We start from the raw sequence: 18727 nt of genomic DNA, 5'->3' as shown, positions 1-18727 counted from the left end.
GGGAAAGATGGAAGGTCAGAATGACACCCAAATGAGTCTTTAACTTGTTTTAACAGGTTTCATTAAAAACTGCCAAACTGTTAACTCAAAGCCTAAAAGGATTTGAGTTCATTTGATCGTAGATTTGGGGTTGATGTCCACCTGAGCAGTTTCCCTTCCTTTTTTAACCTTGAACAGCCTGAAACATGAAATAACTACAAGAATATTCACATTTTTTTAAAACTTAAATGTTTATTGAACCTTCTGACAGTTTTTTTTAGAAAGAGAGTGCAATTAAACATCAGTTTTCACATATGGATCTTGATTTTTCATATTTTTGCTACATTTGTTCCTTAAAAATGTGCAACTTATTCAGATTCATTCATAAGTGGACGAGAGATGAGAATATTCTGAATATTTATTAGAATCTGTTGAAATGCTACTCAGCATCTAATGTCAGCGAGCGGGTTAGATAATAACTTTCTCCCATTGGAGGGAGAATTAAACAGAGATTTTCCTGGAGCAGTCGGGACAGTGACCCCCAAACTGAGCAAGTGGCTTCTGTAAACCCCAGAGTGTCTTTGTAAGTCTGGGATTTAGTAACTAGTTTTCTTGCCCTATGAGCCACATCTTAGTGGAATATCTCAGAAACAAACCACAGCAAATTTCTCATTTATTTAGTATCAATATTTTTAGTTAAAACTATGGTAGTCTTAAGATTTCTTCTTTTTTACCTGAGCAAAATGTCCTCAATATTACTTTGTAGACCACATAAATTAGTGTGTGCAGACTGACAAATATGTGTTTAGTGTGAGCGCTCAGTCTTTTATATCATGAAAGGATCCTTATGATGACAACTGTGATCAAACGTGTCATCTCACAACTGTGTGCCGTTATGAAGCTGTTGGTTTGTTGATCCTGCCCATGAAGAGGATGCTTTCAGTCGAGTTTTCTACAATGAAAACTAAGAAGGGCCTGTCAATTCTGACGGGTGTTGGTGTAGTCAGTAGGATCCATTCAGAAATGGTGATGGCTGCTGCCTCTGTTCCCATCTCGGTGACACTGATCGTGGCCTTGTGGGATGCCTGTGGGAAAAAATAAGAAAGCGGGCAGATCAAAGCTAATTTCTCAGAATTCAGTTTAACCAAAAGAGTAGGCATGCTCTAGTCCTGTTCCCTAAAAACAAGTAAAAAGGAAACTTCGCCCACCTTTGATACTTTAAGTGGAAACTTGTTTGACACAGCAGAGAAATCCGCGGTGTTTTCAAAAGCACTTGTGATGCCCATTTCTTGCAATATATTCCTCAAGGAGGCATTAGTGGCAATGGAAAATTTTGGCATATAAAGTTCCACATACCTGAGAAACAGAGAAACCATAATTATACAGTTACACTGCTGGTGGTTCCATCTTTTTCTAACTGGCTCAGCTCAATCTTCACTGCAACAGTCTTGAACAACACCCGCATTCCTGCTGACGCCAATCCGCCAGTGCAGCTTACACACCACCTTCACATCACTCATGAGGAAGCTTGCACGATACTTTAGCTCTCTTGCTTGAAGCTGGAATTGTTTCTGGGTCATTGACTTAGTGTTTTGATCTTTTCTTTACTGCTTTTGTAAGAAATGGTTTTTGTTTCTAGGTTTTGTTTTCAGTACTTGGTAATTGTGTTTATTATAATCCTTATATCAGCTTTTGCTGCCTTCCCTGTGTTTCCTGTGTGCAGCTGTTAGGTCTCCCTCACTGTAGGTTGGTTTCTTCCCTTTTTATTTTGCCAGTCTCTGATCCCACCTGCTGTATGTGCACATCCTTACTACTTGGTAGTGTGTTTTCCTTGCTCCGGATTCTCTTGGCGATAGCGGGGTGTTAATCAGCCAAAGACCTGTCTCATTTTGGTTCAGCTCTCAGTTGAGAGGTGTCCCATCACCCTTACCATTAGCCACACTGAGGGTCTTCACCACTTACATCGGCCTGCAGCCAAGCCGCCTAAATTCTCTACATGATCATCGGCCTGTAACAGCCACCAGAAGGTCTTCTACACCTTCGTTGATCTCTGGCTGTGCTGCCAGAGGGTCTTTGCAGAGACCCTCAGCCTCCAAAGGACAAAGCTTTCAGTGGTCTCCTATCAGACCCTCCATCCCTATCATCCAGATTCATCTCAGCCACCAGGGTTGATTTGTTTCACAGCCAGCCCCTGACCTGGCTTCCCTCTTCTGCTGGTTCCGTGGCCAGCACCCAGAGCTGCTCCACTCAACACCACTCAAAGAGTTCTTTAAGTCTCCCCTTTGCATTTCCATTCCTTCTCATGAGTCCTGCATTTGGATGCACATCCTGTCAACTACACTGGCAAATTGTGACAGACGCAGCCTCATTCTCCCAAACCAGAGGGTGCATTTCATTTGGGTGCAAACCACTCCAGTGCATGATGAAGGTGACACTCTGATGAAGCCAACAGTATCACATCGTCCACAAAAAAATACAAATACGTCTCCTCAGTCACTTCTCCAAGTCAACGAAACACACGTATACTGGAGGGTCAGCCTGCCATGATACCCCAGAAGTCCTGCAAAGGGTAACAATCTGGTTGAAGGTTCAATGATTGCCAAGAGCCTCCTTTCCAGCAGGGGAATAAAGCTATAACTTGTTTTTTTAAATGCACAGGCGATATAGGAAACGCTCGGGTCACCAGACTCAAAGTTCCTCAAAGTGCTCTTTCCATAACCCAAAAATATCCCCAGTCCAGGTCAGCATTTCTTCTGCCCAAACATGACCCGAGCCCAGCCCTGCTTTCACATTTATTCATGTAATATTGAGATATTTCAGTGTTACCTCATCATACCAAAACAAAGAACACACTTTTCCTCGGTTTGGGTTCTGTTAGTACACGTAATATACAGTGTTGAACTTACACAGTGTGCAGATTTATACTAATCAAACACAGAAAGTTGTTCTACTATTGCAAAATGATCATTTTGACTCCACAATCCTACAAGTAGCCACATCTGCAAATGTTTCTAGCTTGTTGTGCATCTGATCATATACAACATTAGATTATTCTACATACAATGGGAATTACTTTTTAACCTACATAAACGATGGCACAACACGTAGCATCAAAACCTGATACACAGCTGCCCATTGCGCCTGTTTGCTTCTTTAGCCGTCACAGTTGTTGTCTGAAAGCCAACAAAGACGGATTTTTCTTTACCAAGTGGATCATCACAGCCTTGCCGTGTTGGTCCATTTGATCAACCTTTATGGTTACTATTTTTATTATTTTATTTTCTGTTGTTACAGACGGGACAGACATGACTGGGGGGAAAAAGGGAGAAAGAAAGATGAAGGAAAAGAAAAGCAGGGGGGAAGGGGGAGAGTGAGGAAGGACACTTAAAAAGAAAAGAAACTCCCGGATCACCTGCTGAGAGAGAAAAAAAGAGAAAACAAGCAAAACAAGAGAGCAACATAATAAACACAACACCATCGCATTAATCTAGCTAAGTGTAAATAACAGTAAATACTAAATATTGAATTTTGTTGTGCAGCGCGGCGCACAATGTGCTATGAGGTAGTAGCCAAGAAAGGTGTAGTTTGTGTCTGTGAACACCCGTGTGCACACCTGTGTGGATCAGCACGCTTGTATTCAAAAAGCTAAGGAGCTTCTTAGACTACGATGACCTGGAGGACTGAGAACCTTCACAGGCATATTGTATTCAAAAGGTTTCTCCACATAACGATCTGCTAGAGCAGGGGTGTCGAACTCCAGGCCTCGAGGGCCGGTGTCCTGCAGGTTTGAGATCTCTCCCTGGGTCAACACACCTGAATCACATGATTAGTTCATTACCAGGCCTCTGGAGAACTTCAAGACATGTTGAGGAGGTGATTTAGCCGTTTAAATCAGCTGTGCTGGATCAAGGACACATCTAAAACCTGCAGGACACCGGCACCTCGAGGCCTGGAGTTCGACACCTGTTTGCTAGAGGGTGTGGGGAGCTATAGCCCCGTCCCCCAGGGCAGGCATGGAGGAGATCCAGGCCCCAGACATCTACATGCCCCCAGAGTGCGAGAGCCCAAGGAGGACCGCCGGAGGGACATCCGTGCCACCCTCCTGGGAAGAGCTGAGGAGAGCCACAGATGAGGGGTCACCCAGCAGCCACAGAGCAGAAGCCAGAGGAGGGCTGCTCTGCCGGCAGCCAGCTGTGCCAGAGTGAACTGAGCCCCAGGCCCAGAGGCTGGAGGTCTGAAGACCCCCACCCCCCGGAAGGGGCCCGACTGAGCCATGGGTGGCAGGCCCTGCCATGCAGCCACCGGGAGTGAGCCGGTACATACCCAAGCACCCCAAGAAACAAGATCCACCAACGCACCTACGCCTGAGGGCATCAGCCACCGGCAGGGAGTGTGGTGAGGGGAGATAGGCCTCCATTCTTTGGAGGGGCTGAGATGTTCCCAGAGGGGTGGAGTCTGAGACCCGACCTGACGTATAGACAGACAAACAGGCACACACAGACACAAACTTGCATTCCCCCCTCATGCACATATATACAAACACTCGGCACTCAACCAATGTGGAGACAGACACAAATGGACACTGTACACACAATCACACTCCCCAAACATAGTCTATACCCCAGGTCCAGGTACCCTCGCCCGCAGAGGAGGAAACTGCACCTTGACCCAGAAGATGTTACCCTTCCCCCGGGGTGGAGACAAGCAGACCCTGCAGGGAGGCCCAGCATCCCAGACCCCAACTGGACGGCCAACACCTCCGTCCAGCCCCTCCGCCCCAATGGCTATCAGAGAATGGGGGTGTGTGAAGACCCCATACCTCCCTCCTTCCGCTCAGTGTAGTGTTGCTGCGTGTTGTTCTAAAGTGCATTTAAAACATGGGTGGGCATGGTAAAATTTAGAAAATTATAGCCAAGATGACGACCGTTAAGGGAGAGAAGTGTACAACCTTCCAATGGTCACAAATAAACTCTATACCTTTAGTGCATTGCTCATCCATCTGATTCTCAGTGTAAATAAACTTTGGGTCTCGTAATAGCAAAGCTAAGAGCAGTTTTATGAGACACAGAAATGGGTAACACACTTCAGCTACTACCAAGAAAGAATAATCAGCCATAATGCAATAAGTCTTACATCATAGATGCTGAGTTTTGCCAGTTTCTTATATGGTCCTTGTTGATGTTTTCCTCTACACTCCTCATCCAGCCTTCATCAGGAAGGACAATCATCATGGAGGTTTGACTCTCGTATGGCAGCAAGATGATGCTGGTGTGGTTCGCTCTGTCCTCAAAGATGTGGTAGTATCCCGTCCTTACCATCATGTCAACCTGAACTTTGGTCCTGCTGTCAACATGGAAGTCCGCCTTATGTGTCATTTCACTATTAAATGGTTTCTTCCAGTATCCTGCCCGACACAGTGGAGAGTGGTGATGACAATATTGGGATGTGTCAGCATGAATCATACTACTTGTTGAAAGTATATTTCAATCATCAGCTGACATCTAAGCTGACCTTTTTTATTTAAATATATGTAATATTCATGTTTGTCTGTTGTAGCCTAACAATAGACTTGATCAGGCTGCTTACCTTTAAAATAGACATAGTTAATGAGCATCATCATGGTTTCAGGGTCAACATCGTTCACCATATCTTTGATCTTGTCCTGTGTTTTATTGGCAATGTGTCTGTTGATTTTATCTGCAGCCTCAGCAGGGTTAGTAAAGTTGATTTGTAAGACCTCACCAGAGTAATGCTGCTTGACATCATTCAGAAACTTCTCCAGGGGACTGAAACCTGAGTGCACTGCAATGGTATTGCCAACATCCAGCTTTTGGTTCTCCTGGCTTTGTCCAAGCACGTGGAAAAGATGTTGGTAGGCTTCATTGACCTGAGTCTGGTTTAAGGTGCTGTAGCCCAGGCTGGAGAACAGCTGGCTGTGGGTTTCACTATGGGCCCCAGTAGACAGTACGGACAGGGCAGTGGAGATGCCCAGTGGTGAGAAGAAAATGTTGTTTCCAGCAGCAGTCCTCGCATTCAGACGTTTGTACAGGGCAAAGGCAAAGTTAGCATTAGGAGCAGAGAGCTTGTGGCAGCTCATATGGTCTTCAGAACCACGGTTGTGGTGGAGATGGTGGTCTGCCGAGGCTACAGCGAGCAACAGTGCAATGAGTGCACAGCTACAGAAATGCATCTTTAGAGCCTGTGGATTGGAAATCAAAGAAGTAATACAAAATGAGTTCCAGTTAAAGTTTTTCATTACAGGCAGTTATCTATCTGTAAATCATAATTCCTCAACCTTTGGTAAAAAGAAGTAATCTAATTAAATCTTTCATCTACCACCTTTACAGGGGCAGCAGTCTGAGCAGAGAAGTACACACTTCCCTTACCCCAGCCACCTCTTCCAGCTTATCCGAGATAGACTGACTTGTTCCCAAACAAGGCAAAAATTATAATCTCTCCAGCAACTCCTGGGCCTGCCCTGTAGCCTCCTCCCAGTATGAGATTCAAACAGCTCACCTAGGTTTCCAGTAGTCATCCTAATCAGATGCCTGTACCACCTCAGCTGGCTGTTTTCCATTTGGAGGAGCAACGGTGCTGCTTTGAATGTCAAAGCTCCCACCCTATCCTTAAGTAAGAGCTCAGACATCCTTTAAAGGAAACTCAGTGCTGTTGTTTGTATCCGCAACATCGTTCATTCGGTCGCTTCATGGGACCTTGTGACAATAGGACCATAGATTGACTGGTAAATTGACAGCTTTGCTTTTATGCTCCACGCTCCTCTCACTCATAAACAACACCTTGAGACCCAGGCCTGAGTAAGCTACCCCACCCTTTTCCTTCGGAGAACCATGGTGCTGATTCTCATTTCTGTTTCTTCACACTTGACCGCAAACTGCCCCCGATCAAGCCAACAAAACTCCATCATTGTTGTGTACATCCTCCACCACCGTGCAACATCGAAATATTCTGTCCATAAGAATTATGACCAGAATTGTGACAAGCTGTAGCAGAGATGGAAGCAAGTCCGGTTTACTGCTGAAGATACAAACTAGGCACTCGCCATGGCCTGCAACAACAAGCCAGACACCTCATAATCTCGAAGCACCGCCCTGCTCTAAGTCCACAAAACAGATGGTTGGGCAAACTCCCATCCCTTGAATGTCCTCAAGAGAATAAAGAGCTACTCCAGTGTAGGGATGAGTACCGGTATCCGGTGCCATCATGGCACCGGTTCTGACATAAACGGTAGTAACCAGACCAAAAGCAGCGCACATTTCGGTGCTTTTTTTCGGTGCTTTTTTTTCCTGAGCTGTGATACACTTCTAGCCAATCATTTTACCTTTCCGAGGATAGTAGGCGGGTCCAGGTACGTACGTTCTTTTAGAGCAGAGCTACAGATTAAAAATGCCCAAGGCGAAGCGGTCAAAAGTCTGGCTGTACTTCACAGCAAAAGATGCAAACTCAGCAGCAACAAGTGCTTTAAGCTGATACTGTGATACTGTCAAAGGAGGTAACACCTCGAATCTGATGAAACACCTGGAGACGCATAGCGTTTTTTTTAAAAGCCGAAAAATGCGCCGTATTTGATAGCTTGCTGCGAGACCTCACACCGAGCACATCTACTGCGGGTGTGGTGCCTGTTATCGGACCGGAGTTAGCAACATCCCCAAAAACCCAAAGAGGAGAGTCCTGGCCCCTAGCCCTGCCAGTGTAGCAGAAATGATGAGGATGATGATGCAGCAGCAGCCGTTCTTCTCTGCGTGAGTAGCTTAATGTTGTTCGTGTGTAATTTACGTTGAGTAGGCTAACCACGTTATTACATTAATGCATGTAAGGTGAACTAGCAAACACCATCATAGCTACATGCGGCTGTCTTCTTGTTTGATGGCAGATACTCCCTTCACCCTGGCCAAAAAGGCTAAAATGACCAAAGTGGAAAACAGTTAAACATGAGAGGTTTTTGGACAAAGTTTGTGTTTTTTCCATTGTTTAAGCACTGCTTCCAGCCAACAGTGATACCATATATGCCCCATAGCTGCAGAAAAGGCTAACATTGTTATCTTTTCACAAAAAAACAGCTGAACATGAGAGGTTTTTGGACAAAGTTTGTGTTCTCCATTCTTTAAGCACCGGTGTGAGCACCGTTTGAGCACCGGCACCATTTCAAAAGTACCGATTTGGTACTGGTATCGGATAAAACCTAATCGATACCCATCCCTACTCCAGTGTTACATGGGCAGAATGATAACTTGTCCTGAAGGTATTCGAACCTGAAGGCACAGAACCACAGGCAGAGAACCAGGGGGATACAAGTAACCTACTCCTGCTCACTGCCTCTCAGCTGGGGCACCTCCAGAGTGGAACAATTATATTTTCTAATGAAATAATGCAGTTACAGTATCTGAAGTCTAAAGGGAGTTATTATTGTTTACCTTTATCTTTCATACTTTAGCAGACTCATTTTCCCAAATATTTCCTGGTAATGTAGTCAAAGGAGCTTTTAAAGAAAAGCGTCTGGACTTCTTTAAGTTGCTTGAAGACGTTTCACCTCTCATCCGAGAAGCTTCTTCAGTTCTAAGTCCTTAGAACTGAAGAAGCTCCTTTGACTACAATGACCTGGATGACTGAGAACCTTCACAGATATTTCCTGTTAATCTACTGTCAGCTTACATTACTGTGGCTCAATGAATCACTCAAACATTATTTGCCATTACAGTAGCTTACAGTTGTACTATGATGGCCACACTCCCCTCGAAATACGCAAAATATCTGCACCTACAGTCAAAGAGGCAGAAAAATATAGCAGTACACCTTAAGAAAACTTGGTTGCGCTCTATTACAGCAGTAATGTTGCAATAGTGGGTGGAAACAAGGTAAACATATGGAAATAGCGAGTTACTATCACTTTATTAACAATGTAATATTCAAGTAATAAGCAAGTAACATCCTGCACCAGCAGTGGTGTCAGCCGCAAGTAGGTAGCAGGCGGCCACAGCACAAAACCACAAAATAATAGCAAAGTAATGTTTTGGTAAAACTTTTAAAACCTGCTGCCAGCAGAACAGAAACATCAGGGAAACTTTTCTATACTTACTTCAAAGTCGTAGCAGTTTTAGCATTTTGCAGTCCTGGTTGTTTTTGATTACACAGAAATTAATTCACTTTTTTCTAAGTAATCATCAGACTTTATGGATTTTGCTTGAATGCGTTATTAACATAGAATTAAAGCTGTATTTGTCAGGCTGGATTCTCTGCACAGAAAATACCAAACTTGCTTCCACATAACAGGAAACCAAAAATGAACAAAGACAAATGCTGGAGATAAAAGCATAAAATCAGTTCCGATATTATATTGTTGTAATCTGATCCTTAAAATGTTGGAACATCTACAATGATTAATTATTTATTTTGAGGTTTAAATCATTTTAATATTAGGAAACTCGAATGCACAGAACTTGATGTTTCCATATCTTCCCCTTCTCGTTTGTGCCGTATTGCCGCACTGTCACCTGTTACTGAAACCTTTATCAAAATGTTCAGTGTGTCAGTGTCTCTGCCACAGTAGATGTTTGACTTGTACATACGGATAAAAACAAAGAGCAGAATGAACTGAAATTTTGAGAACAACTCATAACACCGTAATAAAATACAACGAATGAAAAGAATGAAAGAAGCAGTCAATTAATGGAGGCTTATGCTTACCATTAACATCTTATTTAGTGCAGTTTCCAGAAACTCTGTTTTTTGTTTTCAGCAAGATTAAAGACAGTTCGCTGACATTTCTGTTAAAGATTAACACAGATCAGCACTCTCTTTACAGAACTTTTGGATTGATTAATTTGACTTTGTTCATGCAACAAGACTTGCTCAACAGCACAGGTAAATAACTGAGTGAAGAAATGAAAACAACTGTTCGAAAAAACAGAAGACAGCAGAAATCTGGAGCCTTTTCATGAAATACATGGTACCTTCTTTTCAACAATCATGTTTAACTGAACTTGCAAATCATACAGGCAACAGACAGCAAAACTTTATATTGATATTTATTTAACCTCCTAGGACCTGGCATCCACATATGTGGACATCACATTTTGGGTTATTTAGACCAAAATACTCAATTTTGCTCTACAAGGGCCTGATATCCACTTACGAGGACATTATACTGCTACTGTTCTATCAACATTTTAAATGAATATCCTCATATGTGGCTCTCATTTTTCTTAAAAACAAAAATAAGGTAAAAAAAAATCTGGTAATTCTTTGTTTTTACATTCATCGGGCCCCAATCAGCCCAAATATCAAAGAGAAATTAAAAATGCTGCTGTGGAAGAGTCTGGGTCTTAGGAGGTTAAAGATGAAGATGTTAAACAACATTTAGAATATATACACAACACATGCAGTATTATTAACCATGTTGTGTTTGGGGTGAAAATGATGGAGCAACTAAACGAAAACCAGACTGGATGGCATGTTGCTGCAGGATGCTGTGGTGGCCATGCAGGTTCAGGTTCTGGGAACCATTCCTGTAGAGACCATCCGTTGACCTTTTCTGCATCGCACAAAGACATTTCAATTCAATTTTATTTACACAGCGCCAAATCAAAGCAGCAGTCACCTCAAGGTGCTTTATATTGTACAGTAGATCCTACAATAACACATACAGAGAAAAACCCAACAATCATATGACCCCCTATGAGCAGCACTTTGGCGACAGTGGGAAGGAAAAACTCCCTTTTAACAGGAAGAAACCTCCGGCAGAACCAGGCTCAGGGAGGGGCGGGGCCATCTGCTGCGACCGGTTGGGGTGAGAGAAGGAAGACAGGATAAAGACATGCTGTGGAAGAGAGACAGAGGTTAATAACAGATATGATTCAATGCAGAGAGGTCTGTTAATACATAGTGAGTGAGAAAGGTGACTGGAAAGGAAAAACTCAATGCATCATGGGAATCCCCGGCAGCCTACGTCTATTACAGTACCTGTAATACCTACAGCATGTTCTAATCGCTCTAATAGGATATTATGGTCGACAGTATCGAACGCTGCACTGAGGTCTAGCAGGACAAGCACAGAGATGAGTCCACTGTCAGAGGCCATAAGAAGATCATTTGTAACCAGTGTAGGGACTAACGCGTTACTTAATAACGCGTTAGTCCCTACACTGGTAGGGACTAACACGTTATTAAGTAACGCGTTACAGTAACTACGTTATTATTGTGGTAACGAGCACGGTAACTAGTTATTATGCCAAAACCAGGAACGCGTTACTCGTTACTGGGATTTAGATAGGCTCGTTATTCGTTACTTTGTGTGAAATCGAAACACGGACCTGGGAATAATGTCACACTCGAGTAAACGGCGTTCTGGTTAACCTCGTCTGAGAAGTCGGGATTCCAATATGGCAATGCCCTCGAAAACGGTTGTTTTGCTGGCCCTCTACAAAAAGAAATTACTGCTAAACACATATGCAGCCATAGCTGGACTCGGTGGGCCGATGGTGATATTTCGTTTTGATGTGCTGGGGGGGGGTTTGTAACGGTATAAACAGTGAAAGGTGGTGGATTGGCCAGATGCTGGCAGATGTGTAAAAATAACTCAGTTGTTTGGTGGTGGCTATGGCGGAGCTTCCACAGATTCAGTAACATTAGCAAGTGGGCCTTTTCCCCTGGCTTCTGCTCCGCGGCTGCTGAGTGAGCCCTCATCTGGGACTCTCCTCAGCTCTTTCTGGGACAGTGGCGCGGCTGCCCCTCTGTTGGTCTTCCTTGGTCTCTTGTGTTCTGGGGGCCTCTGGATGTCTGGAGTTTTGATCTCCTCCATACCTGCTTCGTGCCCTGGAGGACGGGGCTGTGGCCCCCCCACACCCTCTAGCAGATCGTTACATGGAGAAACCTTTGGAATGCAAGCATGCTGATCCACACAGGTATGCACACAGGTGTGCACACAGGTATTCACAGACGCGGACTACAGCTTTCTTGGCTGCTGCCTCAAAGCACATTGTGTACTGTCTATCTTGCGTGCTGCACAATATCGTTTATTATTTAGTATCTACTGATATCTACTGCTAGCTAGTTTATTGTGATGGTGCTGTTTTTTTTATTATGTTGCTCTTTGTTGTTTGCTTTCTCTTCTGTTTTTTTTCTCCATACAGGTGACCCAGGTGTTTTGGTTTTTTTTGTTTGTTTTGTTTTTTTTGTTTGTTTTGTTTTGTTTGTTTGTTTTTCTTTCTTTCTTCCCCCCTTCTCACCGTCTCTTCTCCCCTTTGGTTTTCTTTCTCTCCCTCTCTTTCTTTCATTCTTTCCCCCTGTCCTATCCCCCAGTCATGTCTGTCCCGTTTGTAGCAACTGAAAATAAAATAAATTCATAATTATAATAAAGGTCAATCAAATGGACCAATATGGCAAGGCCATGATGATCCACTTGGTAAAATAAATCCACTTGGCATCTTTCTTGGCCTTAAGACAACAATTCTGATGCTAAAGATCCAAATGGGACACAAAAAAAAAAAAACCCATTAGCAAGTGGGGGAGGCCATCAGGTGGATGAGGGAAAGGGGAGGCAAGAGGAGGAGAGACCCGAGGTGCCGGCAGGTCCGAGTGTCAGGTGAACTGAACTCCAGGTAAGAAGTTATGAGCTGCAGTCTATCTGGGTCAGATATAAACCAAGTTTAGGTGGAGTTTATTTTTGTTGTGCTGACTTCTTACAGTCAGTTACAATAACTCGTACTGCTACTAGCTAGCATGAGGGAGTTTATATACAGCTGGGTGGTGCTATGATGTTACTGATAGTGAACTTTATTTTTATTCATAAGGTTAGTTTGTAGAGTTGCCAACGGCTCCTTAAAAAAACGGAATCGTCTTGTATTCGTAAGTAGTCTGGACTTGTAAGTCCCGGACTTCAGCTAGAATGGAAAAAAAAGACACAAAGCTGGATTTATTCTGTGTGTTTACGCTGCAGCGGCCTCTTCTTCTCTCATTCTCTCCCCCTCCCTCTCCTGTTGCTACTCAATCATGAAACTGATCAATGATCAAGATTTTCTCTCTTGTTTGTTTATCGCACACTTTGCGCCAGAAAGAGGAAACCACAGCTGTAAAGCTGCTGGTCATGATGTCGGTTTGGATATGTGGTGAGAGGGAAACATGAGGATGAAACCAGGAGATGTCCTTACTGAATCATCAGAGCTGAACAGGTGATGGAGAAACAGGTTTACCTTTTAGGTGACATGAATGAGTTGAAGTTATGAACTGTTTCTGAGAGACTAATAACACCAGGATCCTTTTCTAAGTAGCTGACAGCTGGTAACTGTGCAGGGGCGGGTCTAGCAAAGTGTTGCCAGGGGGCAGGTAGGGCATTAACAGGGAGAGGGGGGCACAAAGAAACACTTTTCTTTCTTATTCTCATTTAAAATGTCTAGCTTTTATTAAATAATTATCTGAATCTTACAACAAACGAATGATAGATTGATACATATATGGCAACAAGACAGTGTACATCACTGTCACAACAGTGTTTTCATTCAAAGGCTTTATGATTTTTCCTATAATGGCGGCCGGTCTGTAGTCAAAATGCTCGGGCCGATTTTTTGTTCCAGTCCAGCCACCAACATGGTGTGACCAGCTCAGATCCTCGCTGATGTTGATGCCCAGGAATCTGAAGCAGCTGACTCTCTCCACCCTTGCTCCTTCGATGTGGATGGGGGTGTGGCCTCCTCTCTGCAGTCTCCTGTAATCCACGATGAGCTCCTTGGTTTTGCTGACGTTGAGCAGCAGGTTGTTGTCGCGGCACCGTGATGTCAGGGCTCTCACCTCTGCCCTGTATGCCGTCTCATCTCCATCAGAAATGCAGCCGATGATGGTGGTGTCATCTGCCAATTTGATGACGGTGTTGGAGCTGTGTGTTGCTGTACAGTCGTGGGTGAACAGGGAGGAGCTGATGTTCAGGTCACAAAGTTTCATGACTAGTCTGGATAGTATGACGGCAGGGAGTGAAGATGTGATGTGAGCTTTGACTATACGCTCAAAGCACTTCATGACAATGGAGGTGAGTGCTACTGCGCGACAGTCATTTAGGCAGCTCGCATCAGGGACAGGGATGACAAGGAGGACGGTGCTTGCCCATGTGTCCATGCAGTTGCTGGATGACATTGATGTGACAGGTGGGAAATGGTCAACAATGAGCCCTGATTTCATGCTCACAGAAGAACTGCGGAGTCATTTGAGTGACAGAGTGAATCTAATTCCTCAGACAAGCAGCAACTCCGGACAGCACTGACTGAAGTGTGGGTTGCCACCCCAGAGGATGACATCCCGAAATTATGCTTGTCCATATGGAGGTATATTAATGCCAAAATCAAGGGGGACACCAATTGCTGATTGATTCTTTTATTGTTACCTGCAGTTATTTCACTTCAAAAATGTATTGTGCTTACGTTTCTTGGTATTTACTGATTCATTCCTTAAAAGGTAATGAAAAGCAACACACGAGTTTTCATTTGCATATAACAAAAAAGTGAATTTACAAAGAAATGCAGTGGCATGTTATTAAGTCCCTTGAGTCTATTTTCCCCCTTTTTGATTTCTTAGTATTTTTGCATATTTGTCACACCTGCACGTCTCAGATCATCAGATTAATTTTACTACTAAACTCTCAAAGTAAACACAAAATGCTGTTTTTTAATCATTAATTGTATTAAGAGAAAAATATAGCCAAACCTACCTGGTCCTATGGGACAAAATAAAAGTAACTCAAAACCAGTTGAGATGCTTTGGCATGAACTTAAATGGGTTCAAATCCTCCAGTGTGGCTGAATTAAAACAATGTCACAAAGAAACGAGTGAAAATTCCTCCAATGGATCAAAAGAGTCATTGTTAGTTATTGCAGATACTTGATTGCAGTAGTGCTCTCAAGGATGGCACAACAAGTGTTGGGGAGTAAAGGAATACGTGTACCGGTTAAAATATGAGCAACTGTATTCCATTACAGTTACTGTTTAAAAAGGTGGTATTCAGAATACAGTTACTTTGTTGAAATAAAAGGTTTTCATATGTTAGGCTGTCCCCTCTCTATTTTTGGTAATTCCACGCCAAACAAACCCAAACAAAACACACATTGAGAGGCTCTCATGTCTGTGTCTCAACCTCACGGCCCATGTCACCTCTATTTGCGTGAAGAAAGACTTTTATTTATTTTATTCAAAAAATGTTTTAATATGAAGGCAATAGAGTGTTATAGGCATCGCCCTAAAGCATGCAGCCTGATGGGCAGTGTAGTCCGTGCTGCAGGGAGGATGGACCCGTGATGTGTCTGTGAGCGATGGAGGAGAAAAAGGAAAAGTAGGAGCTGTCACGGAGCAGAAACAGGAGCTGGAAGCATGTAAATATAATAATAACCACTGCAGCCAAACAGAGAGCCTGACGAGCCCAGCTGTAAGTAAGCTGTTAAGACTCGACTGTACGCCGTGTTCGTGTTTCCTCTGAAACAATAAGTTCTGTTGGAGCCTTTCAACGCCTCTCTCTGTCTCTCGCTGCAAAGTTGACCCAGACAACAAAGTAAAGCTATTTTTCAGCTACGAGCCGACACGAACCCGACGTATCAGCCAGAGGTCCTTTACTACGGTTCAGAGCCGCGGACCTGTTTTATATACGCGCGGAACAGTTTTCTATACGAGCAACCTTCAAATATAAATCAAATATTTGACATAATGTTTCCAAACTTGCTATTTACCTGAAAGAAAATGTCACTAATGTCGTTTTTGTTGACCAGAAAATCAACGTATGCAGACAGATAACCTCATAAATAAAGGTCAGTGTTTTTAATCATGACAGGATCTTTATTATGGCAACTGTGACCTTAATATCATCTCACAAGTATGTGCAATTATGAAGCTGTTGGATTGTTGATCTTCCCCATGAAGAGGATGCTTTTAGTGCAGTTTTCCAAAATGAAAACCAAGAACGGCCTGTCAATTTTGATTGTTGGTGGCGCTTCGAACATTTCAAAGATGCTGACGGCTGCTGCCTCTGTTCCCATCTCAGTGACACTAAGCGTGGCCTTGTGAGATGCCTGTGGGTGAAAAAGAAAGGAGACGGTCAGATGCTAATTTCTTACTCTGTAATGAGTCTTTAAGTGTCTCAGAATCAGAACCAAAAAGAGAAATGTTTGCCCACCTTCGAGACTTTGAGCCGACTGTTATTGGACAGACCAGAGAAATCGGCATGGTTCACAAAGGCACTGGTTATGCCCATTTCCTGCAATATGTTCTTCAACGAGGCATCAGCGGTTATAGAAGATTTTGGAATCGTAAGATCTATATACCTGAGAAATAGAAAAACGGACTGTTAAATTACAGGTTGTTCCTCTTTTACTAACTGGATCAGGATCATAAGTCTTCATCACTACAATGTCCACATTACTGCTGACACCACACAAATCTGCCACTTCAACTTCGCATCACTCGTTTCCTGCAAAGAGAGGTTCTGACTCTTGTTTTATCTAGTTCTCACTAAGCTTTGGAAAGACGTGCTCTGATGACGCCAACAGCACCACATTATCTGCAACAGTTAGGAATATTACTCTGAGCTTCCCAGAGTAGACGCCCTCTTCACCCTGAGGTCCTGTCCATGATCTCAGGGTGAAGCCCTAACAAGAGTAATCAGAGAATTCAAATCCTTCTAAAGATTTTTACATTTGATGTGACCTTGACCCAATTTTCTCCAAAATTCAATGTAAATGAAATGTGTTTGAGCTGCTATTATCTACCATCACACAAAATCTGAAAACTGTGAATGCTACCTGCCAACAAACAGACAGGCAAACAAATGGAACTGATTACATACTTCTTACCTTCTTATTATTGTTAGCTTTATCAAAAAGGTAAGTTTTTAGCCTAATCTCAAATCCAAATCCAAACTGGAAGCTGGTTCCACAGAAGAGGAACCTGAAAGCTGAAGGTTCTACTTTTAAATACCCCTGGAACCACATGTGAGGAGAAATTTGCTCCTTCTTGCTAGTCTCTGTCAGTACTCTCGTGACAGCATTTTGGACGAAATGAAAGGCTTTTAGGATAACCGGATAATAATGAATTACAACGATCCAGCCTGGAAGTAATAAATGTATGAACTCGTTTTTCAGCATCACTATGATACAGAACGCTTCTCATCTTTATGGACATTGTGGAAAGCACAAAAACATCCCTACATATCTGTTGAATGAGCACATTGAAGAACAGATTCTGGTCAAAAATGATTTAAAGACTATATGAATACATCATACGCTTGTAACGCATTTCATCTACAGTACGCATCAATGTAAATGTACTTGGACACTCAAAGTTAATAACAGGAGTGATATAAAACAGCAATAGGTCATTTTGACAACAGTCTCCATCTACTAGCAAGCAGGAATATTCAGACATAATGCAATAAATCTTACATCATAGATGCTGAGTTTTGCCACTTTCTTATGTCGTCCTTGTTGCTGTTTCTCTCCACAGTCTTCATCCAGAATTTATCAGGAAGGACAATCATCATAGTTACTGTTGTATGGCAGCACGATGATGCTAGCGTGGTTAACTGCATCCTCATAGAAGTGGTAGTAATCCATCCTCATCATCATGTCAACCTGAGCTTTGGTACTGCCGTCAACGTGGAAGTCGTCCTCATGTGTCCATTCTCTAATAAACGGTTTCTCCCAGTATCCTGCACGACACAGTGGAGAGTCGTGTTGACATTATTGGGATGTGTCAGCCTTAGTGCTGTCAGCATTAATCTCGCTGATACGACGTTAACGCCATAACCGCATTAACGCAGCAAATCCTTGTTAGCAAGTTAAGGCAAGCTAACCCTAACTCGCTAGCGGGGATTTGTCGTGTTAATATGGTTATGGCGTTAACGCCATGTTTGTCTGTTGTAGCCTAACAATAGACTTGATCAGGCTGCTTACCTTTAAAATAGACATAGTTAATGAGCATCATCATGGTTTCAGGGTCAACATCGTTCACCATATCTTTGATCTTGTCCTGTGTTTTATTGGCAATGTGTCTGTTGATTTTATCTGCAGCCTCAGCAGGGTTAGTAAAGTTGATTTGTAAGACCTCACCAGAGTAATGCTGCTTGACATGCTTGGTAGGCTTCATTGACCTGAGTCCGGTTTAAGGTGCTGTAGCCCAGGCTGGAGAACAGCTGGCTGTGGGTTTCACTATGGGCGCCAGTAGACAGTACGGACAGGGCAGTGGAGATGCCCAGTGGTGAGAAGAAAATGTTGTTTCCAGCAGCAGTCCTCGCATTCAGACGTTTGTACAGGGCAATGGCAAAGTCAGCATTAGGAGCAGAGAGCTTGTGGCAGCTCATATGGTCTTCAGAACCACGGTTGTGGTGGAGATGGTGGTCTGCCGAGGCTACAGCGAGCAACAGTGCAATGAGTGCACAGCTACAGAAATGCATCTTTAGAGTCTGTGGATCAAAAAGCAAAGTTAAAATGATACAAAATGAGCTCCAAGTAAGGTTTTTCCATCATCAGTCCTTGAGTCATAATTTCATGACTTTATGAGTTAAAACCATTGAATTAGATTGAATCAGGTAGTTTCAGGATATGGCATTAAAAATAAGAAGAATGCTGATATTACTTATTACATTATTTATTTACTTATTTTTATGAGGTCACAATCAAGTCATCTTTTGTGATCCACAAATATTACTATGTTATTCCTAACATGTTATTATATTGTTATCAGTATATTGGTACATATAAGAGTT

At 43.0% G+C, this 18727-nt stretch overlaps 1 protein-coding gene and 1 pseudogene across 2 annotated transcripts; both read right to left on the bottom strand.

Moving 5' to 3' along the window:
• Nucleotides 1-219: 219 nt before the first annotated feature.
• Nucleotides 220-9799, bottom strand: LOC147312239 (alpha-1-antitrypsin homolog). The gene is made up of 5 exons (XM_086263972.1): nt 9682-9799; nt 5566-6178; nt 5113-5383; nt 1188-1335; nt 220-1064 (listed from the first exon to the last, which is right to left on the bottom strand). The coding sequence occupies exons 1-5, from the start codon at nt 9688-9690 to the stop codon at nt 873-875; spliced, it is 1233 nt and encodes a 410-aa protein (XP_086120098.1). The 5' UTR covers nt 9691-9799; the 3' UTR covers nt 220-872.
• A 6005-nt stretch (nt 9800-15804) lies between these two features.
• LOC147312238 (alpha-1-antitrypsin homolog) lies at nt 15805-18419 on the bottom strand (annotated as a pseudogene). The gene is made up of 4 exons (XR_015125002.1): nt 17916-18419; nt 17406-17671; nt 16142-16289; nt 15805-16037 (listed from the first exon to the last, which is right to left on the bottom strand). The product of XR_015125002.1 is annotated as an alpha-1-antitrypsin homolog (transcript).
• Nucleotides 18420-18727: the final 308 nt, after the last annotated feature.

Source organism: Aulonocara sp. 'chitande type north' Nkhata Bay, linkage group LG15 (assembly GCF_057382095.1).
Source record: "Aulonocara sp. 'chitande type north' Nkhata Bay isolate Kocher_YH1m ecotype deep benthic linkage group LG15, A_spYH_male_GT1.1, whole genome shotgun sequence".
Taxonomy (NCBI): domain Eukaryota; kingdom Metazoa; phylum Chordata; class Actinopteri; order Cichliformes; family Cichlidae; genus Aulonocara; species Aulonocara sp. 'chitande type north' Nkhata Bay.
This window is presented reverse-complemented; position numbering and strand designations above follow the sequence as displayed.

Coding starts and splice junctions, on each gene's coding strand:
- LOC147312239 (XM_086263972.1), bottom strand. Junction 5,384..5,565: donor TAACTATGTCTATTTTAAAG/GTAAGCAGCCTG, acceptor TGTGTCGGGCAG/GATACTGGAAGAAACCATTT. Junction 1,065..1,187: donor TTCCACTTAAAGTATCAAAG/GTGGGCGAAGTT, acceptor TTTTTCCCACAG/GCATCCCACAAGGCCACGAT.